The sequence below is a fragment of the Antechinus flavipes genome, chromosome 4, assembly GCF_016432865.1.
Source record: "Antechinus flavipes isolate AdamAnt ecotype Samford, QLD, Australia chromosome 4, AdamAnt_v2, whole genome shotgun sequence".
NCBI lineage: Eukaryota > Metazoa > Chordata > Mammalia > Dasyuromorphia > Dasyuridae > Antechinus > Antechinus flavipes.
The window spans coordinates 410,858,787-410,885,753 of NC_067401.1; the positions used below are offsets into that span (position 1 = coordinate 410,858,787).

Sequence of the window (26,967 nt, forward strand, 5' to 3'; positions counted from 1 at the left end):
CACATCTGCTGGTGTTTTCCATGCCAAGCTTCTTTCATCTCGAACTCAATCTCCTGGCTTGAATAGTATGGTTGAAGCACATCACTGTGCTAACACAATCCAGCACAGATGTCCCATTCCCTGGTGGAAAGGCAGCCAAGGACTGCCTTGAAGCTAAGTCACTCGTGTGAGCATTAAGACAATTGGGCTGTTTGCTGTAAGGCCCTAAGACAATCTTAACCTGGAGTCCATGATGTTTTAAAATAGCATGTTAATAACTATGTTACAATATAGTCTATTTCCTTTGCAAAGCTTTGTATTTTATTTTGTGCATTTAAAAATAGTATTCTGCAAAGATCACCAAAAGTTTCATCAGAATGCCAAAGGAAGAAATGACACAAAAAATATTAAAAAAAAAAAAAACTCTCCCCTAATTTTTAATTTCCTTTTTCTCTGCCCACCAGTCATTTCCCCTGATAATCTAGATAGATGATTCTTATCACAAGCATATTCCAAGTCTTGTAGGTTCTGAGAGATACAATAGAGATTTCTTATAATCAATCTAGAATTTTGTACCAAAAAGCAAATTCTACAAATTCAATAAAATAACCTGATGCTTCACCTTAATCTAAACAACAGACATTTAGCCAACATACTTTCTCTTTATTTTTACCTTAGGAACCAACTCCTCTTCCACACAATTTCAAAAGCTATTTGTTCCTACTTTCAGGTAACTGGAGATTAGAAAAGCATATAGAATTACATGATCTGTGATAAATTTAGTGAATGATTTGAACAGGGAGACATAAACTATTGAGGTAAAAATACATCTTTTGTCAAAAAGATGACAGAGTGAAAATCAAATCAAAAGTTCCTTTTCTATTATGATCAATCAATCCATAAGAATTTATTAATCAATTACTGTGTGCTAGGAAATGTATTAAATTCTGGAAGGAAAAAAAAATTCTTCCCTCAAGGAGTTTACATTCTAATGGCTGAGAAAACATATGTAAATCATGCTGAGTACCACATATATCCCACTAAAAGACCAGAAGGACAAAAAAGAATCAAAGAGCTCTAAAAACCAAATAAACCAGTGTATATTCGATCCTAGAAGCAAAAGGGCACCATGTCCTTTAGTGTCATATACATTTTGCTAAATACTAGTATTCAAATCACTTAAGTTCAGGCTATTTAGTTATGTTAGAATATGATATCATTCCCTCAGACAATTCTGCTTCTACCTTAATAATAATTGCTTCTACCTTAATAACCTAAGATGAATGAACAAACAAATGAGCTCCATGTCTGCTGTGCAGTGAGCTTTCCAATGTGTACTATTATAAAAAACTTGTGTTCAAACAAACCTTAACTCTCCTGAGAATGGTGTGCTGTGCTTTGGGGTTGTGCATGCCAAGGCTGTCAAACACAAAACACACTCTTCAGTCTTTTCTTGGCTGAACACACACAGAGTCACTCACACTGGGAGAAAGATAGTAGAACATGTGTGTTACCCTGTGCTAGCTAGAAGTGCTCCCTTATACTTGAAATGCCTTAACAGAAATTCAAGCACAATATTAACCCGCTCTTAGACCTTGCTTTTTGTTCCATGCTTCTTCTCAAAGATTTCCAAAGAATTCAATGATATTTGATGCTGATTCCATCTCCTTGTATTTTTTTCAGGACATATCCCCATAGTATACACTGATGATGTATTCAAAGTTAGTTCTTCGATTAAAAAGACTAAAGAAACATGCTGGCAAATTAAATATCCCTGGAAAGAAAAGTCAGTGGGGCATCTTAATTGTTAAAGAGCTGGGAAATTCATAGTCCAGTGAGAATCACTGCTAAATTGTTTCAATATTACTTTGACCCTTTCTCTCCTCTCTCAGATTTACACAACATTATTGTTGGAAGAAATCTTTAGAGATCACTTTTTCTCTATCCCTTCAGTGCTTCCAAGTAAAGATAGTGCAATTAAGATGACAACTTTAAATTTAATCCTGCGACTGTTATGGATCGCTCATTTCAAGAGGATATTATACCATAATCTCCTGCTTAAATGTAACATTTTCGTGACAATATTCTTGTTTTCTTAACTGAGGCTATATCAAAATGAATCACTATGGCAGTAAGAGAGATAAGGAAAAAAATATTGATTTCTGTTTTTTGGGTTTTTTTAATACTAACCTATATAAAATGTTTTGCTTAAGTGCAAAAGAAAAACTAATATTAAAAATCTCTGGCCATAAGTGAAGTGAATTACTATAACTACTATAATTATGAAAAGACAGCAAATTATTTCTTTTTTTAGAAAAGGCAGTCAACAATGTGGTACGGTTGAAAGAATACTCTTCTAAAGGACTCAGAAGACCCATGTTCAAGGTCCCAGGTCTACTACTAAATCAGTGTGACCTTAGAAGATACTCCATAAGCCTTAGTTTCCTATTTTGTAAATTAGGGATAATATCAACCATGCCTATTTCATGAAGCTAATCAAATGAAAATAACAAAAAGGAAAATGCGTTGAAAACTATGAAGTATTATACAAATATAAAGTATTATTTTAATTTGCCACTTTGGAATTTTATCAGTTTTATAACTTACAAATTAGAAGGGGGAGTTCTGGAGGTGGAACCAAGATGGCACAGTGAAACCAGGAAGCTGCTTGAACTCTCCCAGTTTTCTTCAAAACCCACTGAAACCAAACCACTGAACAGAGTGTGATGGAATGAAACCACAGTTCAAGGTAGACTGACCTTTCTTGAAATTTTTTCATTTTCAATGGGCTAGAGTATTCAGCCCAGCTCAGACAGCCTCTGGGAACACCAATGAGAGAGGTCTTCATCACAACAAATCAGCAACTAAGATCCTCAGACCTAGCTCAGAAGAGCAGCAAATTAGTGGGGCAGCTTCCAGTCCCAGCTCAGAAGGCAAACTCTGGGAAACTAGGCCGTTTCCTAAAAAGAACAGGCAGAGCATGCTCCCTACAAACCCCTACAAGCACAAGGAGCTCAAAGCCAAGGCTTGGGGTTGAAAAGGAAGTTTGAGAAAACACCCATTTACCCCAGGAGCAGAGTTTGACCATAAAAGTTAAAAAAAAAAAAAAAAAAAAAACACAAAAAGAAAAGGAAAGAAAATGAATAAGAAATAGAAAAGAACAATGAACATACAAAGCTACTATGGTGACAGGGGAGACCAAAACACCAACTCAGAAAAGGGAAAAATGTCAAAGGAAATTTCAAAGAGCAATATGAATTGGTCTCAAGTCCAAAGAGGTTTCTTGGAAGTGTTCATAAAAGACTTTAAATGGCAAATAAGAAAAGTAGAAAAAAAAATGAGAAAAGAAATAAAAGGTATGAAAGAGAGTCAACAGCTTGGAAAAGGAATATAATTGATCAAGTGAAAAAAAATCCACTAAAGACAATACCATCTTCAAAAATAGAATTAATTAATTGGAAAAAGAGATATGAAAGCTAACTGAAGAACACCACACATTAAAAACTAGAATGGGGCAAATGGAAGCTAATGACTCTATGAGACATGAAAAATCAGTCAAGCAAACTAAAAAGAATGCAAAAATGCAAGAAAATATTAAATACCTCATTAGAAAAACAGCCAACTTGGAAAATAAATCATGAGAGACAATTTAAAAATTGTTGGATCTCCCTGAAGTCCATGACCAAAAAAAGAACCTGGATAGCATTCTTTTGAGATCATCAAGGAAAACTGTCCCAATATTCTAGAAACATAACAGGAAATACTGAATGAAAGAATCCATCAATCACCTTTGCAAAGAGATCCCACAAGAAAAACCTAAGAAACATTGTTGCAAAACTCCAAACCTATAATTTCAAAGAAAAAAATACTGCAAGCTGCTAGACAAAAACTATTCAAATATCAAGGAACAACAGTCAGAATTACCCAGGATCCAGCAGCTTCTACAATAAAGGATGACAGGGCCTAGAATAACATATTCCAGAAGGCAAAGGGACCTGGGATTACATACAAAAATTAAACATCCAATGAGAGTCAGCATCATCTTTTAGGGGAGAATATGGAGTTTTCAAAGAAGTAAGAGACTTTCAATCATTTCTATTGAAAAAGCCAGAACTAAACAGAAAATTTAATCTATAAACACAGAACTTCCAGCAAGGAAAAGTAAATAGGAGAAAATATATATTATTTAAAGGTTAAACTGTTTACATCCCCAAGTGAGAAAATGAAAATAATATCTGTTACTGGAGTAGACCCACGGGGCATCACATGGACTGAGGGTATGGTGATCAATATTGTGATGTGATGACGTCAAAGAAAGACATTAAAGGGTGTGAAGAGGTTTTTACTGAGAGAAAAGGGGAAGTACAATGGGACAATTACTTTACATGAAGAGGCACAAAAGACCTATTACACAAAGAAGGGAGGGAATGAGCATTGTCTAAAGTTTTATCTCATTAGTTTTGGCACAGAATTTTATCTAACCTTATAATGAAGTAGGAGGAGAAAGAGAAAAGAAAAGGAAGGGACAGGATAGAAGGGAGGACAGAAACACTAGAGGAAAAAGGTAAGAGAAGGGAGGAAGGTGATAGGAGATAAGGTAGTGGAAGGGATTAGTTAAAAAAAAAACCACACACACACACTAGTAAGGAAAAAATGGAAAGAGAGAACAAAAGTAAATCATACATAAATGTGAATGTAAATGACATGAACTCTCCCATAAAATGGAAGCAAATAAAAGAGTGGATTAAAAAATAAAATCCTGCAATATGCTGTTTATAAGAAACACATTTGACACAGAGAGACACATACAGAGCAAGGTAAAAAGCTGGAAGAGAATTCATTATGCTTCAGCTGAAGTTAAAAAAAAAAGCAGGGATAGCAATTCTGATCTCAGATAAAGCAAAAATAAAAATTTATCTAATTAAAAGAGATAAGAAGGGAAAGTACATCTTGATAAAGGGTAAACAATGAAATAGTAACAATATTAAATGTTTATGTACCAAATGGTAAAACATACAAATTCCTAGGCAAGATATTAAGCCAGTTACAGAAAGAAATAAACAAAAAAACTATAGTAGTGGGAGACCTCAATCTTCCCCTCTCAGACTCAGATAAATCTAGTCACAAAATAAACAAAAAGAAACAAGGGAGCTTAATAAGATCCTAGAAAATGTAGATATGATAGACCTCTGGAGAAAATTAAATAGAGACAAAAGGGAATACACCTTTTTCTTGGCAATACGTGCCACCTACACAAAAAGTGACCATGTATTAAGGCATAAAAACCTCACAATCAAATGCTGAAAGGCAGAAATAGTAAATGTTTCCTTTTCAGACTCAGCTCTAAAAATATGCAGTTAAAAAAATGCAGTAAAAAATATATTCAAGAAAGGGCCAGAGAAAGATAGGCTAAAAATCAATTGGAAATTAAATAATCTTATTCTAAAGAATGAATGGGTCAAATAACAAATCAAAGAAACAATGCATAATTTCATCCAAGAGAATGACTAATGAGATAACATACCAAATTCTATGGGACACAGACAAAGCAGTTCTTAGGAGAAAATTTATATCTTTAAATAGCTACATGAATAAAAGAAAGAGGAGAGCAATGAATTGAGCATGCAACTAAAAAAGCTAAACAAAGAACAAATTAAAATATCCCAATTAGATACTAAATTAGAAATTCTAAAACTCAAATGAGAGACGAATAAAATTGAAACTAAGAAAACTATTAAACTAATTAATAAAACTAAGAGTTGGTTTTATGAAAAAGCCAACAAAATAGATGAACCTTTGGTTAATTTGATTAGAAAAAGGAAAAAAAAATCACCAGTATAAAAAATGAAAAGGGTAAACTTGCCACTGATGAAAAAGAAATTAAAGCAATACTTAGGACCTATTTTGCCCAACTATATGGCAGCAAATCTGATAATTTAACTGGAATGGATGAATATAAATTGCCCAGATTAACAGAAGAAAAAATAAATTACTTAAATAATCGCATTTTAGAAAAAAAAAAATTGAAAAAGTCATTAATGAACTCCCTAAGAAAAAATTTCCAGGGTCAGATGGATTCACAAGTGAGTTCTACAAAGTATTTAAAGAACAATTAATTCCAATACTTTGTAAACTATTTGGAAAAATAGGTAAAGAAGGAGTCCTGCCAAATTCATTCTATGACACAAATATGGTACTAATCCCTAAACCTGGAAGAGTCAAAACCAAAAAAGAAAATTACAGACCAATCTCCCTAATAAATATTGATGCAAAAATTTTAAATAAAACATTAGCAAAGAGATTACAAAGAGATTAAAACATTACAAAGAGATTGCAACTTATCAGCAGGATAATACAGTATAACCAAGTGGAATTTATATCAGGAATGCAGGGCTGGCTCAATATCAGAAAAACTATTACCATAATTGACCATATCAATAATTAAACAAACAGAAATCATATGATAATCTCAAAAGATGCAGAAAAAGCTAGTGACAAAATACAGCAACTATTCCTATTAAAAACACTAGAGAACATAGGGATAAAAGGAGCTTTACTAAAAACAACAAGCAGTAATTATTTACAACCAACAAGCATTAACTCTAATGGGGAGAAGCTGAACTCATTCCCAATAAAATAAGGGGTGAAACAAGGATGCTCACTATCACCACTATTATTCAACATTGTGCTAGAAATGTTGGCTTTATCAATAAGAAAAGAAAAAGAAATTAAAGGAATCAGAATAGGCAATGAGGAAATAAAACTATCATTCTTTGCAGATGATATGATGATATACTTAGAGAATCTTAAAAAGTCATCCAAAAACCTACTAGAAACAGCTTTAGCAAAGTTGCAGGATATAAAATAAACTCACACAAATCATCAGCATTCCTATATATTACTGACAAAACCCACTATCAAGAGATAAAAAGAGAAATTCCATTTAAAATAACTATAGAGAAAATAAATTATTTGGATATCTACCTGCCAAGACAAACCCAAGAACTATGTGAACCCAATTACAAAACATTTCTCACACAAATAAAGTCAGATCAAAACAACTGGAAATATATCAATTGCTCGTAGGTAGGCTAAGCTAATATAATAAAAATGATAATTCTGCCTAAATTGATTTACTTGTTCAGTGCCATACCAATCAAACAGCCAAATAAATTATTTTAAAGAACTAGAAAAAATAATGACAAAATTCATCTGGAAGAACAAAAGGTCAAGAATATCAAGGGAATTAATGAAAAAAAAAAAATACAAAGGATGGTGGCTTAGCAGCATCAGACCTAAAACTATATTATAAAGGTAGCAATCATCAAAATCATTTGGTACTGGCTAAGAAATAGAGTAGTAGATCAGTGGAATAGATTAGATACACATGACATAATAATCAAAGCCTACAGTATTTGATAAACCCCCAAACTCCAGTTTTTGGAATAAGAACTTACTATCTGACAACACTTGCTAGGAAAACTGGAAAATAATGTCAGAAACTCGGCAGAGACCTATATCTCATGCCCCCAAAATCAAAATAAGGTCAAAATGGGTACATGATTTGGGCATAATGATATCTTAAACAAAACAGGGGAGCAAGGGATAATTTACCTATCAGATCTTTGGAGAAGGGAGAAACTTATGACCAAAGAAGAACTAAAGAACAGTAGGAAAAGCAAAATGGACAATTTTGTTTACATTAAATTAAAAAGTTCTTACAGAAACAAACCTACAGAAACAAGATTAAAAGAGTAGTACAAAGATGGGAAAAAATCTTTATAGCTAGTGTTTCTGATAAAGGTGTCATTTCTAAAAATATATAAAGAACTCTGTCAAATTTATAAGAATACAAGTCATTCCCCAATTGATAAATGGCCAAAGGATATGAACAGACAAATTTCAGATTACAAAATTAAAGCCATATGAAAAAATGCTCTAAATCACTATTGATTAGAGCAATGAAAATTAAAACAACTCCGAGGCACCATCTCACACTTCTCAAATTGGCTAAGATGATAGGAAAAGAAAATGATAAGTGTTGGAAGGGATGTGGGAAAACTGGGACATTGATGCATTGATGGTAAAGCTGTGAAATGATCCAACCATTCTGGAGAACAATCTGGAGTAGGCCTAAAGGACTATCAAACTTTGACCCAGCAGTGCCATTAATAAATCTTTATTACAAAGAAATCATAAAGAAGGGAAAAGGACCCACATGTGCAAAAAATGCTTGTAGCAGCTCTTTTGTGGTAACAATTAGTCAGACAATGAGTAGATAGCCATCAGTTGGGGAATGGCTGAATAAGCTGTGCGTATGTGAATATAATGGAATATTATTGTTTTATAAAAAATGTTTAACAAGCTAATTTTAAAAAGGCCTGGAAAAATTTACACGAACAAAACCAGGAATACATTGTATACAGTAACAGCAAGATTGTGTAATGATCAACTATAAAAGACTTGGTTCTTCTCAGTAGTTCAGTGATCCAAAGCAATCCCAATAGACTTTGGACAGAAAATGCCATCTATATCCAGAAAAGAACTATGGAGAGTGAATGTAAATCAGCACACACTATGTTCATTTTTTTTCCCCTCTTCTATAGTTTTTCCTTTTTGTTCTGATTTTTCTCTCCCAACATGATTCATAAAGCAACATGTATTAACATAAAAATTTTTTTAAAATATAAAAGCTCATGGCCAAATTAAAAAAAAAAAACTGCAAGGTAAAGGAAACTTGGGTTGTTATTTTCTGATATTTTTTCATTTTGAAAACTGATTGGAAAAAAATTAGAAGAAATATGTTGAGGCATAATATAGGTCTGAGAGGAAAATATAGGAAATACATGCCTCTTTGAGACACTTATCCTGAACTAATAAGATCTAAAGTAAAGATCTAAAGTTTTAGAATGAGAATCCTCCATTAACATTAAATTGTATAACAATTAGCTGGGATTCCAGCTTAAACAGATTTAATTTTTAAGTGGCTCTCTGATGAAACATCCAAAGTTCCTTCCTCAGATTCTTCAAAATAACCTGCTACTTAGAAACAAAACAAAAAAGACCTTTAGATATAAATTATGATATCCTTAAAAAAAAAAAAAAAAAAGGCATAGAAATCCCAGTCAAGTAAAGATGGTTCAACTTCAACTCTCTGAAAAATGTTAAGCCAAGAGAATTTGAAAAAATTAAATCGCATAAAATATCAAATCAGTTAATTTGTTAATTGTTCAGTTCAATTTAGTTAATTAACAAACCTTGGCAAAACATTATATGCATGCTAAGTACTACGTCACTCACAAAAGACAATTTTAAAAGTCCTATGTGAAATTTAGAGTAAAAACTTTTTTATCCCCAATTATTAACATATGCCTTTTCTGGAGTTGTTATTTAGGTAAGAAAATTAATTTCTGCTTTGTTTTATTTTTTATGTCAATTAAGAAATAAAATTTGATGAGATTTTTAAAGTTGGACTTCAATATCATCTTCCACTTTCTAGCACTGCATATTATAATTTCAGATAGAACTATAATTGTACTTTGCATTCTTATTTAATATCTTTTGGTTTTTTGGATTATGCTCTGGTTGACATATGGAGCAAATTCTCTTAAGTTATTCTTTCTTTGAAAGCATAACTTCGAAAATTAATACTGGTGCTATTTTCCTATAAAGTGGGAATCAATAAGCATTTATTAAGTACTTACTATGTGCCAGGTACTATGCTGATAAGAAATGAGGGGTTGGATGGTGAAGGGTAGAGAGAATAGGGAACCTGATGTGTGTTATATACAATATATTACTAGGCATAGCATAGAGTGCTGGACTGAAAGACAGCTTCAGAATCAATTTGTGTTCAAGTCTCAGTTGTGACACATGTTGGTGAGGAAACCTTGGGAAAGTCATTTAAAATCTTAGTATCCCAGGTATCTCTAACTAAAAATTGGTAAGTAGTTGCTAATGTATATTGAAATAGTACCTATTCTTATAAGTTCCCTCCCCACCAATAAAATACTGGATCTGAAGCCCACCCAAAAAAATTCCTCATTTTTAACTTATATGATTTGCCACATGTTATATAATATCCTGTATGTTTAAAATGCAATTTGACTTTTATTTTTTTTTTACCTTTTAATTTTAATTTAAAACTTTTAATAAAGTGAATGGTTCTCTCTCTTCCCCAATACTTTACTGTGTTCCTACTTAATAACTTTGCCCAGTTCTCCCATCTGCAAAATTAAGGAGTCAGACAGCTGGATCATCTAAGGATTCTTAGAGTTCTGATATACTTTGATTCTATGATTTTTCAAATCCCTATTTAGGGATAATAAAACAAAGTTTTTCCTCCAAATATAATTTTGCCACATGCATATGCTTAAAAATCAATTTCTTAAAAGTTAAAGCAAAGAAACAAAGGGTGTGGTGTAGTGAAAAAAAATGCTAGATCGGGAGTTCAGATAGCCATGGGTTCAGATCCCTTCTCATCACTTATCAAAAGAAAGACAAGGACAAGTAATTTCAACTCTTCAGGTCTTAGGTCCTCAACAGTAAAATAAAGAACAGGACTAGGTAAATTCTATGCTACCTAAAGTAATTTAAACAAGGAAAAACTGAGTGATGAAATACATATTTGAGGTTCTTCCTTCCTCCTTAGCTATCCTCAGATGCACTTAAAAAATTTAATTTGTATTGTATTTAATGAGGTCTATCTTACTATCCTCTACAGGACCAGAAGATCTTAAAGGAAGGGATCCATATAAAGAGAAGTTGCTTGTTCAATGAATGTTCTCGGGTTTAATGGCTCCCATAAATTAATGCCTTCTTACCACTTTTTAGATGCTATACCAGAATCACTATAATCTTCAAATATCTGCATAATATATACACTAATTCATGTTAGAGAAAGGATATAAATTCAGAATGATTTTAGAATATCAGAACATGGAATGTTGGCAACTCATCAAAAACAATCACCGCTTCCCCCCAATTTGATAAACCACATTGATCTCCCCTGTAAGTAGTCTCGTAAGCATGACATCTTGACATGACATGGGCCTCCTGATACTAAATTGGATACTACAGTCCTGTCCCATTACAAACTCAGTGCCTGAGGCTCCAGAGGAGCCTTGTTCCTCCAGAGGCTCAGCCCTGAAGGAAAGTTAGAGAAACACATATAACCTACACATGCCACCTCTTTGGGAATTATGCCAACAACTGCCTGGTTAAAAAAAGGAGGCAGCTAAAATCCCAAGGGCACTTACCAAACAATCAAGTGCTTGTGTTGCTGTTGAGCATACGTGGTGGGAAGCCCACAGCCTGCCCCCCTTTTGGAAGAGGAGGGAGGAGAGTTCTCAGACTTAAGCAGAAGCAGTGAAAGGTTTGGGGTTTCACCAGCAAACGACTGCAGTCTTTAATGGAGGTACTCTGAGGACACAATACCCCATATACAGGAAATCAAGTCAAAGAGAAGCCTTTGGATGAAGTTACTTTCTTAGCTTCTCTGAAAGACAATGACTCTTAGACAGAAAAACAAGACAACGGATATTGTTTCCTCTTCAACAAAATGAAAGCGATAAAAGCACTGAATGTGATAAAGAAAGTTCGTGATTAAGTCTCACACAAGTAAGCATTACTTTTTAATTTCTCTGAGACATTCAACTGGTTCAGATAACCTATAGTAGAAACCTTTTAGGCTGTTCATGCAAGTTAACATGAGACCACATGCCCTAGGTCTGGGAAAAATGAGGATGTGGGCAAGGAAGAATTTTAATGGAAATGAAGGATACAAATCACAGCACAAGTTGTGTGTTTTTCACAGACTCTTCACTGTATTCAGTAATATACCTCTGCTATATATGTGGAGGGATAATAAAAAATTATCTAGACAGACAAACACACACACACACACACACACAGACACATACAGCAAATACAGTTTAGGTTTTGAGAATCCCTTTCCAGGATGGTTGAAGCTCAATCTAAAACTCAACGAGTTGGAAAGGTCCTCAGTGGCCACCTGAATAGGAAGCCTCTTCATCAACCAGTAGAAATTTAATTTCCACTTAAAGACTGACTTCCTCCCATTGTCTTTCTGGAAAGCTCTTAATTGTTAGAAATTTTTGCTTATATGAAATGTTCCATGATACGAGTTTTACTTACTGTTCCTCTTCTGTCCTCTGGAAGCAATCCCTCTTCCACATAGTCTTTCAAATACCTGAAAGCCACTATTATACCATTAAGTATTCTCTTCTACTATACCCAGTTTAGTTCCTTCAACTGATCTTACATGGCACAGTTCTGAATCTCCCCTCCCTTCACCCTTCCACTATCCTGGTTTTTCCTTCTCTAGAAGCAATCCAATGACCATAACACTGGTAACTCAGGATAGAATACAATATTCCAAATTTGTTAATACAGGCAACCATTGTTCCAGGGTTTTTATTAATCTACAAGAATTAATGTACTTCCAAATTACCTGTTTTATTATGATATAATAGTCAGCACACCATTAGCTAATTATTTTACTTCAGCCCATTTACTTCAATCCAAATAAGTTAAGCATGGTAAACATATATACCCACTTTAAGGATTAGATCAGTGATTCCATGTATTCTGAGACATACATTTGTCCTACAGACAAGTATCTGGATCTAGTTCTACTTCCTTAATGGGCTGGCTTCTCCCACTGTTTCCCTATTTCCTGCCTCCCCTCTCCCCCAACATATACCCTCTATCAATTCTACTTCTCTTCTCTCCTTTCCTGCACTTTAACCCAACTTAAAAGTCATCTAAAGGATAGGCAGTCTATTTATAACTCTTTGATAATCAGAGTCCAAATGTTATAGTAAAACTACCACAATTGCTGTCTTTAGTGCATTCTTGTATTCTTGCCTTCTTTATTATTTTGATCTTGTTAATTTTTCTCAAAGTCTCAAAGTTCTAACTTGTCTTTTTCACAAACAAAATAATTTTATTATTAAACTAAAATTTTATTGATGGGTGAAGAAGCTTCCTAACCTTCCTCTGACCTTCTCAAACTACCTCTTGAGGGGGAAAAAAGTCTATCACAAAAAGTAAAATGATTTAAAAATGCTGTATTAATCTGAAGGCTTATCCTTTTGCAAGATGCTGAGATATTCTATTAGCACCCCTCTTGGAGATCACTTTGATGTCTAGATTGGCTCTCTCCATTTATATATGTTTATATTCATGAGACTTCTACAAAGAGAATTGCTCAAAAGAAAAGAATTTATAATTATATGCATTTTCTAACGTTTTAGAGAAGGGAAAATTATGTGGGATTTTTAAAAATAAAAGCAGTGACTTTTAAAAACTTTAATTTGCCAAGTTCAATGTGTAGAAATGCAGGCTTTTTTCCTTCTCATCATGAATGCAATGACAAGCCTTATTTGAAAATGAAGTTAATAATTGATCTTTCTTCTTCAGGCTAATGCTGTATATAGCAACATGAAGGAATAGTAAATCCTTTTAAAATACAACCTCAAAAAAAAAGGAAGACTAATGATGGAATTCTCTGAAAGCTATTTACTAGGGGAAATTATTTCTGACAAAGAAAAGAGAAATAAAATAGTTTTATACAATGTATACAATACAAATATTTTTATACAAAATGTAAGGGCTATCTTTGAAAACTATGTGAGAAACTGGATGGTTATATGGATTAGTGAACCATACTGTTTAGTCAATGAATTAAATTCTAATCCTCAACAGAATTCAACAAACATTTTTTTTTCCTTAATAGTATTTTATTTTTCCAAAGAGTTTTCAACATTCATTTTTGTAAGACTTTGTGCTGCAAATTTTTCTCCCTCCCTCCCTTATCTTCCCTCTCCCTGAGGCAGCAAGCAATCTGATATAGGTTTAATATGTGCAGTCCTTTTAAATATATTTCCATGTTTGTCATGTTGTGCAAGAAAATTCAGACCAAAAAGAAAAAATCCTGAAAAAGAAAAAGCATACAAACAAAAAGTGAAAATACTATGTTTCAATCCACATTCAGTCTCCATAGTTCTCTCTCCAGATGTGGCTGGTACTTTCATCTCAAAGTCTATTGCAATTATCTTGAATCACCGAATTACTGAAGAGTCAAGTCACAGCTGATCATTACATAATCTCAACAAACATTTCTTAAATACCTAATATGTGCATAATACTATCCTAGACTCTGGGAAAATAAAGATGAAAAAATTCTATGGTCTCAAGGAATTTACATCCTTCTGGAATCTCAGCTCTGCCTCTAATTTATCCAAGGAGAACAGGTAACTCTAAAAGCCTCAATTTCCTTATCTATAAAAGAGCCTGGGCAAAATAAAAAAATAAAAAATAAAAAAAAGGTTGACAAACGTTCTCAAGAAAACCAAAATAAATCCATGTTCCTGCACAGGTGAAAAACCAGTACATGAGTATAGAAGGATTTCTAAATCTAGAAAAGGACTAGGCTCTGTAGTACTTTGGAGAGTCTTTGTTTTGAAATGGATGAAAAAAGGAGCAGAAATGAAAATAACATAGTGCCTGTGATAGCTAAATATAGTTGCTATTTAATGAATTATATGTAAATGAAATTGGGAAATCCTAAAGCCATGCTGCCACACATTCTCACCCATTTCCTACATTTGTCCAGCAAAGCTGAAACACTGGATAAATGGTAAAATGTTAAAAAGCTTCTTTGGTCATTTTACAGCTATTAAAAAGAAACCTATATATTTTACTTAAGACAAAAATCATGTAATTTTAAAATAAATTTTAAATTAAATTTTAAATTTTAAAATGAAGTTGATAATTTTAACTGCAGCTCTCTTTCTAGTAATCAGTTCTACAAAACTGATTAAACTTAGAATTCCTTGAGAGCAGGAACTCTGCTTTTTTTGCTTTTCTTTGTATCCCAAATGAAAAAGGATCAGTATCTGCAACTAGGAGCACCAACTCCAGCTCTTATCCTTGAGAGAGAGAGAGAGAGAGAGAGAGTATGTGTGTGTGTGTGTGTGTGTGTGTGTGTGTGTGTGTGTGTGTGTGCCTGTATACCTTCTACAAAATATACTCTCTTTAAAAAACAGTAATGGGCTTCAAAATTATATATTCTTAAAATAAGACAATTTTGTTTTTAGTTCCAAACTGCTCTCCTGAATGGTTGAATCAGTTCACAATTTTACTAACAATGTATTAGTGTCACAGTTTTTCCACATCCCCTCCAACATTTAACATTATCTTTTCTTGTCATCTTAGCAAATCTGAGAGGTGTGAAGTGGTACCTGAGAGTGGTCTTAATTTGCATTTCTCTGGCTTTAATTTCTTCATCTGAAAATTATTTGTTCATATTCTTTGGCCATTTATCAACTGGAGAATGGCTTGTATTCTTATAAATTTTAACTCAATTCTCTATATATTGTTAAAAGAAATTCTTTATTAGAAATTTTGAATGTAAAAACTTTTCCCCAGTTTTCTGCCTCCCTTCTAATCATTATTGCATTGATTTTGTTTATACAAAACCTTTTTAATTTAATCAAAATTAACCATTTTGCATTTTATAATATTCTTTAGTTCTTCTTTAGCTACAAAGTCTTTTATTCTTCAGATTTGAGAGGTAGACTATCCCCTGTTTTCCTAATTTGCTTAAAGTATCACTCTTTATGTCAAAATCATTTTGATGTTATCTTGGTAACAGAGTGTACAAATGGTTTTTTAATAGAATAATTTACTTCAAAGACCAATGAAACTTGAAACATATCAAAACTAAAAATTTTCATATATGTAATTACCAAAAAATGGAAATAATTTTATTGCATTGAAAAAGTAAATAAGATGAACAAAGAATTCTAATGCGAACATATATGCTGCAATAAATTAACTTTAATGAAATAGTTACTAAGCAAATTTAATTGGTTGAATTTATGTTAAATTAAATCTTAAATAAAGCACTTAAATATGAGATGAGGTTCTTAAGACTATATAATCTCTAAGATCTTTTTCCCTTCTATGATTCTTTAAATTACACACATTTGTGTATGATTACTAGCATCCTTCATTTTCAAAGAAGATCAAGACATCTTGATGAGCCTGGAGTAAGTAGTATGTACACCTCCAGTTATTCCCTCCAACAATTACATGTGATTCCTAAAACCACTATAGCAGAAAATTATCAATAAAACTTAAAAATGTAGAAATCTAATTCTACAATTTCCATTTTTATATGGTGTTTTAAAACAAAGGCTTGTTTTGTTTATAATCAACTTAAATTGTAATGTTTAATGTAGAAACAAATGTATTCCAAGCAATCTGAATATTAATTGCTATTGCTATTCATTCATTCACTATCATTTCCCACTAAATAAACAGAAATGGGCATTAGGTCAATCTCATTCCCCCATTAGACATTAACAACCAACATCAAATAAGCAACTAAAACTACACAAGCAAGTGCTTGTCTTGTGCTATGTGCTGAGTCTTGTGAAATCTTTGTCTTACAAAGTATTTTATAGTGATAACATATACATACTTTTTAAAAAATGCAATCACTGGTTACAAAATGTACACTTGCTCAAAGTAACTTGTACAATCTACTACCATTTAAATATCTATTCCTCTATAATGGAATCTATCCAACTCTTGCCAGAATTGTGTAAACAAAAGTCTGAACATACTGGATTTTAATAAAAATTAAATGCCTAAGATATGGAAGGAGAAATATAGGGAGTGCTTGAACGTTGTTGTAATATATACAGATATAAACTATAAAGGTGGTTAGAGCTATATATTATATGTTTTCAACACATCAGGATGTATAGTCATAGTAGAAATAAAGCTAATTAATGGAAAGAAAACAAATAAAACATTATCATTATATACTCAAGGAGCTCAGCAGTGAAAAACAAATATAGGAGAAAGAATACCGGTCTAGGAAGAGAAGACATGGATTTTTTAGTTAGATCTTGCTATCTCGGTGACTTCAGACAAAAAACAAAACAAAATAACAAAAATAAAAACATTATAATGTTTTAACAACAATAAGCCTCTATATCTCTGTATTTATTTCACAGAAATGACAGTATCTAGTCTACTATTTACTTCACAAAATTATCATCAATCTTATCAATTAATATACATTTATTAAGCCCCCTATTATGTTCAGGCACTGCACCAGGTACAAAATATACAATAATTAAGTGATTGCTATTCGCAAGTAGTTTCCATTCTAACAGGAAAGATGACAAGTATATATCTAAATATATGCAGCTTAAATATAAAATGAGTAAATACAATTAAACATAAAGTGAATAAATGCACAAGATAAACATTAAGTAGTTTGGAAAGGAGGGCACTGGATTTGGGGAGGGAGGGTGGAGAACAGGAGGTATTTGAGCAGTATCTTGAAGGAAGAAGGGGATTCTCTGATATGGAGATAAAGAGGGAACACATTGTAGGCAGAAGTTGGAGCTCTTGAGTGAGGATCCATAGAGAAGAACAATTTGGCTAGATCCCAACGTGTTGGAGAGAAAGTAAGGCACAAGAAGCTAGAAAGAGAAGCTGGGATCAAAGGTTTTTTAAACTAAACAGAGGAGTTTATATTTGAACCTAAAGGCAATGGGGAATGACTGAAGCTTAGTGGGTAAGAGAGTGGAAGGATCAGATCTGTCCTTCATGAAAACGAGACTGGCAGCAGTGTACATGGCAGACTGAAGTGGGGAATAATTTGAGGAAGGGAGAGCAAGGATGTAATGATCTACATATCAGTGATAAGAGACTGAATGAAGGAGGCATGGGGGAGATAGAAGAACAAGATGTAGTGACTGAACAGACAAGTGGAGTGACAGTGAAGGCAAAGCCATTCCAAGGTCATAAATCTAGTAGACCTGATGATGGGGCCTTTGACAGAAATAGGAAAATTTGGCTGAAGGGACATATGTGAACATAATGCATTCAGTTTGGGACATGTTGATTTTAAAATATCTCTGAGACAGTGAGTCTGAAACATCCAAAAGGTAACTGGTCATATGGGAAACTGATGTTCAGAAAAGAGATTGAGGCTAGATATACAGATCTGGGAGTCACCTGCAAAGGCCTGACAGTTAAATCCAAGAAAGCTGGTCAGATAGACAGACAGACAGACAGTGAGGCAGAGAGGTCCAAAAGAGAGACACTAATACCCACAATTAGGGGTTATGATATAGATGATAAACCAGCAAAAGAGACTAAGAAGGAGTGGTCAGAGGTAGGAGAAGAATCAGGAGGGAGCAGGATTATAGGAACCAGAGACTAAACAACCAAAAAAATACATCGTCATCTATATCAAATGTGGCAAAGTGGTCAAGAAGGATGAGAACTGAGAAAGAACCACCAAATTTGGCAGTTAGAAGAAGCTGCTAACTTTGGAAAGAACAGTTTTTATTGAAAGATGAAGTCAAAGGCCAGAATGCAAAGGTTCAAAGAAAAGAAGGGAAGGCAATGAATGCAGAGGGCTTTTTCTATGTGTTTGCTTGAGAAGGGGGGGGGGGGGGGGTAGGGGGGGGAGGATTATGTCTTAAGCGGACTGTAGACACTTTTTTAAATTTTTAAGGAGAAGGGAGATTTAAGCATGTTTGAAGAGAAGAAAGGAAGGTAATAATTATTTATTAAGCACCTGCTATGTGCCAGGCACTGTACAAAGCACTTTCTGTATATACTCTCATTTGATATGCACAGTTGAGGAAACAGGCAGACAGATGTTAAGTGATTTGACAAAAATCACACAATTAGTAAGTATTTGAGGTCAGATTTAAACTCAGGTGTTCCTGTGATCTCTTGACTGTACCACAAGGAAGGAACTAAAACCCAGGATGACTGAGATTGCAATATGCTGGACAAGACAGAATCACCAGCAAACATAGACAGGTTGGCTTTGCAAGGAAAGAAACACCATCTCTTTATCAGAGTAGAGGAAAGAGATTTTTGTGAAGTCAAATGATATAAAATTGTGTGAAAGTTCTTTGAAAATTATATGGTGCTAAGCAAATATAAGGAATTATTATTCTAATAAATGTTCAACAGTGATATGACTCTAACTATACCCTTTACCTTAAAAAAAAATTCCAGAAAAATTAGACACAAATTCATTAAGAATTATTTTTAATAAATTATCTTCCATTCCAGGACACAACACAGAATGTATCTTTTCTGAAGAATGGAATGGAAGATAATTTTCTGAACCCACATTTACAGTCAGTCAGTCAAGTCAGTCAAGAAGCATTTATCATTGCCTATTATGTGCCAATCATTCTGCTAACAATGAAGCTATATGGAGGGGGAAAAAAAGCCTGTCCCTGCCTTCAAGAAGAATGTATTCTAATGAGAGAGAAACATGTAAGTAACCAAGGAGGTAACATGAGGGGGGAAGGCACCAGCAGCTGACTCACTACAGAAGAAAGCCAGAAAACCCAAGGAGTGAAGGTGAGGGGCAGGGCACCCCACATGCTTTGGAGGACACACAGAGAGTTGTGCCCAAAGAGCTGCCAGTGGGCCAGATGACTGGACTGTAGAATGACTAAAGAAGGTAGTAAGGGAACCAGTTATGAAGAACTTCAAATGTCAAATGAAGGAGTTCTGATCCTATAAGGCCACAGGGAACCATTAGAGCTGACTGATCAGGAAAAATAACTTCATTGGTCCTATGTTTTAACAAAATTACAGCTAAATAGAAAATGGACTGGAATGGGGAGAAACTTGAGGCAAGAGACCATTCAAAAGGTGGGAGGTAATGAGAAGTTGGACATGGCTATGTGAAGAGAAAAAAAGAGATGTGGACAAGAGATATCATGAAAGAAATAACAAGATTTAGTAATGGGTTGGTTATGTAGTGAGTGAGATTGAGAAGTCAAGGATAACATCAAGATGGTCTTTTCAAAAGTATCAGGTAAGCTGAGAAGAGAAGGTTCTAGAGAAAAAATAATGAGTTTTGGTTTGGTCTGTTAAACTGAAGAAGTCTTTGATACATCCAATTCAAGATGTTCAAAAATACCAGTTGATGATTTGTGAATGGAACTCAGTAAAGAGACTAAGATTGGATACATAGATCAGTGAAACATCCCCATGGTGAATTTAGTATTAACAGTGTATTAAACAGTGACTGTTTAAAGCAAAAAGAAGGCCCAGAAAAGCCATGAAGAAACCCACAGTTTTCAGGAGTAACAAAGATAAACTTGTAATAAGAAATGAGAAGGAACGGTGACAGGAGAAGCAGAAGCTAACACGTCACAAAACCCAAAGACGAGAGAGTATCCATGTGCCAAATGCTACAGAGATCAAGAAGTATGAGAACTAAGAAAAAGATACTGGACTTGGCAATTAAGAGATCCCTGGTAACTTTTAGAAAGGCGTTTCAGTTAAATGGTCAGGAGTAAGATTGCAGAGGTTTAGAAGAGAATAGCAGCACAAACATATCTTGTTTTCAATATAACAGTAATATCAGATTATTTCCATGGGAATGTCTTTTTATAAATAATATTATTCCACATTTAACCCACTGTCATCACTGTAAAATGCAACAGAAATGGACATAAATGGCCATGTTTACATAAAACTTACTTGGAATATGTGCTAACACTTATTCTCCTTTACTGATAGATTTTACAGAATTAGCAGCCACTTGCCATATATTTAATAGGAATGTGAAATTTCACATTCAAATTCAAGGTCATTCATAAAATCTATTTTGAGAAAATGCTAAAATACAAAGACTGTATCTACAGTTGATATGTGACATATCAGGTTACAAATGAAAATATTAATGAAGGTATAAAAGAACTGAAATGGGTTTCTTAACTTAAGAAAAAAAATCATTCCATTAAAGATCTAAGCAGTAAAGTAATCTTTTTTGAAGAAAGCCATAGAACTACTGACCTTTAAGGATGGAAGGGATCACAGAGGTCACCTGGCCTACACAATCATTTTGAAGCCGAGAAGAAATAAGACTCAGACTCATGCTTTTTCTTTTCTTCAAGGATAAGCTCAGCTGAATATAAAATTCAAATCCTAGTGGCATGATACATATATTGTATCTACACTGTTCTTCCTCCTAATAAAGTTTTGAAAAGGATATTATATGAAAACAAGATATGAAATTATATTGCGATCAGAACAATTATTTGCTGTGTCAGCTTTCCAAGTTAATATTCTAAGACTCTATAAAAGGCAGCCTAAACTAATAAAACTACAAAAGGAAAAATTCCAAATACACATGACCTAAGTGACGCAAAGAAGTTATCAAACGTAAGTTCTAATGCAAAATACATTTTAAGAAATGATGAAAATTAACAAAAAACAGGCTCATTATTATCACTTCGTTGTCTTGTACCTATCTCACTAGGTTGTTCAGAGACTCAATAAGAAATGTATTCTGTCTTCATTTCATTCACTGTAAAGTGAAATGTAAATATCTAAATATTCATTTCTTAGGAAGAAACCTAAGTTTAATAATGCTAAAAAAAATGCTATAAAAAAAATAAAAATAAAAATTATCTCAGGGACTGTAACTGAAACAGAGACTGGGAGCTATGAAGGAGGCATTTTAAGCAACAATATATGAATTTTCTCAGGAGTTGGGAGATGATTTCAGAAAAGCTTGCCCTAAAAGCTTTGGAATGTGGTTCTTACAACAACAGAGTTTAAATGGCAAGCTTAAGTGGCAATTATACACAATAGAATGAGTTCCATTCTAAGTCCATTCATCTATGATGAGGAATAACACAGAGATAAAGGACCAACATTGAGGTCAAAAAGCCCTGAGCCACACCATCACTGTAAGTCACTATAACATAGCCTGAGATCTCTTTACCACTCAGTCTCAGAGGAGGCGCTGATCCAGATCAGTACTAGGGACTTTCCTCACCTAGAGTTCCCCACACCAATAAAATCATTACAGGTATCCAAAATTCCTAATATTCAAGCATACAAAGAAATTTAAAAGACATGATTAATAGATCACCTAGAGTCCTTTTCACAAGAAGAAAATGAATAATTCAGCACAAAATTCAAAAGAATTGCTACCTATATTATTGCTACCTATACATTATGCCCACAATAAATAAATAAATGGCACTGAGAAATCTGACCCCTTCAACTTATTGATGATGAGACAACAAAAAGCTTTGATGTCCAAACTAAGCTGAATCCTTTTCCAACAAACAGACTCAATGTGAGCCAACACATCCCATCACAGCCAAAAAATCAGCTACAATCTTAGACTGCATTAAGGAAACCTAATAATCAGAACAAAAAAGGGGAGAGTACCCAGATATTCTGCTCTGGTCAGATTCTGATGGAACAGGGCACTGAAGCATCAGCAATGAATTTCAGGCACAACACTAACAAATTGGAAAAACACAGGAGAGGGAGGGAAACCAAAGTGGTGAAGAGACTTAAAACTCTACTTTATATGAGAATCAAAGCTTTTTTGACCTAGAAGAGAGAAGACTTAGGGAGGATGGAATAATGATCTTCCTATGAAATATGAAAATATGAAAAATAGGAATCAGTCTTGCTCTGCTCTGGCCCCAGAGAACAAAACTGAGAGTAGTAGGTAAAGTTGCATGAAGGTAGATTTGAATTCAAAGTAAAGAAAAATTTTCAACCCAAAAGTAAAATAGGCTCCCTCTGAAAGTGACAGGTGGATGCTAATAGCCAGTTACTACATTTGTGGCAGAGTTTTTTTGTTCCAATAGGAATTGTTATCAAATGGAGTAAAGTCTCTTCCCATGTAATTCTTTGAATTATTCTTTCTATTTTCTGAAGTCCTAAAACATTTATTGTTGTGATATGGGAGCCACCTGCCAGTGGCGGCTGGAGGTCTAACTCAGACCTGTAGAATGGATTTCTTCATGTAAGAGGATGATGATGATACAAGAAGACTGAGAGGCTGTTGCGTTCTCTGACCTCTTTCCTCTTCCCTTTGCCTCCAATTTATTTCATTCCCAATCCACAATGAACATCTGTGAAGGCTCCTTTGCAACTCCTTCAAGTTTATGATTCACAGCTGTGGAGGCTCTCAGAGAACTGAACTATTCCTTTATCTAGGCATGGTCCTTAATAATTTATTGTCTATATTACTCATTCTCACATTCAGTCTCACAATAATATTGTGTCTATATATGTCTGTCACCTTAATAGATTGCAAACTCATACTATCATTCATGATGGCATTTTGTCTTATGTTTATTTCCCTCACTGTTTAAAGTGGGACAAATAGGCAATTAACAAATATTAAATTTAAATTTAATTAAATATTTAAACAACTAACATATAGCAATTGTATATTAATTAAACAAGTGTTATAGAGTACTATTAATTGAAAATAGGAGAAATAAATTTATGCTAGAATGTAATTTAAACTCCTTATGCATAATATTCACAACATGAATTTCAAATCTGTTAAAATAAAAAGTATTAACCTTTAACTGAAAGTTTTCTTGTATTTTATTTGGGGAACTGACTGAACTAGTAAGTCAACATTGATAACACTTGCTCACCTCTCATGACTGAAGGCTGCATGAACAGATGTTGGTACCACAATCTGTAATCTTTCTCCTTCTTTCTCATGACCATGAAGGCAGATGAGCTGGAGTTCTGGTAATCCTACACTCTTTACCTCATGCCAGTTTCTAGCTGAAGGAATACCATTAAAAAATAATCATTACTCCAAATAAAAGCTCAAAACTATTAACTAAAAAGATACATACAACATTATTTATTACTTTTGCCTCCTACCTTAATATGTAATATTGAAAATTAACTATCCCTACTAAATTAATGAAATTAGTAACTACATTAATGACTCGTTCCTTATCAAAATTCCAGCATTGCATCCCCCCATCCACTCCACCACTTCTCCTCCAAAAAAAATCTTACCTTCCAGAAGGTCCAGATAAACTAAGAATGCTGTATAAACTTGAGAAGTCTCTGCCACATCCAAATCCAACATCTCCAAAAACTGAAAGTTAAAGTAAATACAAAATAGTTTTATAAATATATATAATACATAAATATAAAAGTTACAAAATCTTTTTCTTCATTCATTCAACAAATATTTATTGCCTGCCTATTATGTGCACACAGTAAAATACAAGACAGCTCTAGTATTGAGGAACTGATGGTACTTGCCATTTAATATTAGAAGTCTGTGCTACTGTAAAACAAGTCTCCAGGCCAAATATCAACACTAATATTACTTTTCTTTTGGGGGGAGGGTTGGAAGGCCTTTTTTTTTCCATTCATTTTTTTATACACATTTCTTTATGAATCGTGTTGAGAGAAACATCAGAACAAAAGAAAAAAAAGCAGTAGAGGGAGGGAAAAAAGCAGAAGTAAAAGGAAAAAAAAAAGTAAACATAGCAGGTATTGATTTACTTTCAATCTCCATAGTTCTCCTCTGGATACAGATGGTGTTTTCTATCCAAGGTTTATTGGGATTGCCTTGGATCAGTAAACCACGGAGAAGAATCAAGTCTTTCATAGTTGATCATTGCACAATCTTGCTGTTATGGTGTACACTGTATTCCTGGTTCTGCTTGTTTCATTCAGACTCAGTTCCTGAAAATCTTTCCAGGCTAGTAGTACTTCTAAAGACCACTTATTATCATGCTGAAGGAGTTACCATTTGCTTATATCCAATTTAGTATTGGTTTTCTAATCACCACTTCTAGTGGCCTAGATTTTTTTTTTTTTTTCAGTTCTACTAAAAGGTTAAAAAACACTCGTTATTTATAAGATTTAAAGTTGTAACTACTTTCCAACTTTAAAAGGTAAAACTTTTTTTTTTTTTTTTAATATCATGGGCCTTTATATCTTTGTGAAGAACTTCTTTGTACTCTGGCAATCCCCTTCTCAGAATCATGTTTTAAAATAACTGAAGAGTGTGCTAAATTTCAGTTGAAGATTAGTAAAAATAAAGATGTAATTTCCCCCCATTTGAGTTCATGGACCCCAAGTTGAGAATCATGATTTCAGATTTTAGTCTAATACCCTCAATTGTACAGATGAGAAAAGAGAAGTTTGTAGTTGAGAGGAGCAAAGTCAGATCCAATATGCTTTTCAATGCATCAATACTCTTAATGGGAATAATAAGCATTTATTAAGTTCAAACACCTCTTCATCTGACGCTCCCAAGAATCGTTCTAGGCAGGTGTGCTCTTACTAGCCCCATTTTACCATTTAGGAAACTGAGGCAGACAGGTGAAATGACGTGTTTAGGGTCCGGCATTTAGGAAAGATTTGAGGTCACATTTGAAATGGGAAGCTCTTGACTTCAAGTACACTGAGCCACAGCTGACTTAATAAATCTGCAAATTAAATACATCCACAACCACCAAAAACAACAACAACAACAAAAAAAAAATTCCAGATTTTTAAAGGCATCCCTTATTCTGGGGCACTTCTGGTACCCAGCTTCGTGTTGGCGTTCTGAAACATGTTCAGGATCATACCTCCAGCCCCGCAGCGGCTCAAAGCAGGGAAACTGAGGCGGGAGCTGGGGCCGCGGAGCCTGGGGGACCCTCGGCCGTCCGAAGGGCAAGTCAGCAAAATTAAGCGCCTACTAGGTGCCACGCACTGGGCTAAGCTAAAACAAAGAAAGGCACAGAGCGTGACTTAAAGAAGCTTGCACTAAACAGCCCCAGGAACACTGCAGAAGGTTCGGATCTCCGAGGAACCCCATTTTACGGAGGAGAAAACTGAGGCCCGGAGGAGTTTGGTAACTTGTCTAAAGTCACTCCGGGAAGAAGTGGAGAAGGCGTGATTCGAATTCAAGTTTTTGGACTAGCGTCCCGGGTTCTAGGGTTCATCACGTGGAGTGGGAGGAGGGGGGATTGGGGTGGAGCAGCGGGAAGTCCAGGACCCCTTCACCAGCGTCTCCCCGTCCCGGCTCCGGCTCCTCCACTTAGTAGCCGTGGAGACTCGAGGGAAGCTGACCTGTGGATGGCTGGTCATCCAGTTGTTCTGTCCATCAAGAGCACCTAAGATTGGGTGGACGCCGCCACCATCGGCGCCGGCGCCACCACTGCCCTCCATGCCGGCCGCGTGCCCGGTCACCGCGCGGTGCACCGCAGCTTCGCTCCGCCAAGGGTGCGTCCAACAGCGCTCCGGCTGGGAAACGACTCCCGCGCGCGCCCAAGTTCCGCCCCTCCTCTTCCCCAAGCACACGTGGTTTAGGCTGCGGCGGCGCTCGCTACTCTTAGTGTGTGCGGAGGAGAGTTGTCCCTGCGCTTCGGGTCACCTCGGGCACGCCTGTGTACTCACTCTCGCGCCAATTTATCCAGCTAAAACACTGGAGAAACACTGTGCTCAAAGCGTGGTATTCGAGGCTAGAAGAGATGAGACAAGAACCAGAGACGGAGACAAAAAATACAGAGAAGAGGAGGAGGGAGAGAAAGAGGCAGATTAGAAACACAAAGAGGAAAGGAGAGAGAGAGACACAAAGACCGAGACAGGGAGAAGAGACGTAGAGAGATGCCATCCAGCCAAAGAGACGGAGGAGAGAGATAGAGAGCGAGAAAAATGGGAAAAGGGGGCTCGAGACAGAGACAGAGAAAGCGAGACACAGACAGACAGCCAGCCAGAGAGACGGACGAGAGAGATAGAGAGAGCGAGAAAATGGGAAAAGGAGGCTCGAGACAGAGAAAGCGAGACACAGACAGCCAGCCAAAGAGATAGACAAGATAGACAAACAAAGACAGGGAGAAAAAATGGGAGAAAGGAGCTAGAAACAGAGCTAGAGAAAGGGAGACACAGTCAGCCAAAGAGATGGACCGGAGAGATAAAGAGAGAGCGAGAAAAATGGGAAAAGGGGGCTCGAGACAGAGCAGAGAAAGCGAGACACAGACAGACAGACAGACAAAGAGACGGAGGAGAGAGGTAGAGAGAGCGAGAAAAATGGGAAAAGGGGGCTCGAGACAGAGACAGAGAAAGCGAGACACAGACAGACAGACAGAGAGATAGACAAGATAGACAAAC

General features: G+C 35.0%; 1 protein-coding gene across 1 annotated transcript in view; it reads right to left on the reverse strand.

Moving 5' to 3' along the window:
- The window catches only part of TSEN15 (tRNA splicing endonuclease subunit 15), a 38,609-nt gene extending 12,584 nt beyond the window's left edge, over positions 1 to 26,025 (reverse strand). The window contains exons 1-3 of the mRNA XM_051998792.1: positions 25,927 to 26,025; positions 23,869 to 23,950; positions 23,490 to 23,625 (exon numbers count right to left, since the gene is read on the reverse strand). Coding sequence (XP_051854752.1) covers positions 23,490 to 23,625; positions 23,869 to 23,950; positions 25,927 to 26,025 — 317 coding nt within the window. The remainder of the gene's footprint in view (positions 1 to 23,489; positions 23,626 to 23,868; positions 23,951 to 25,926) is intronic.
- Positions 26,026 to 26,967: the final 942 nt, after the last annotated feature.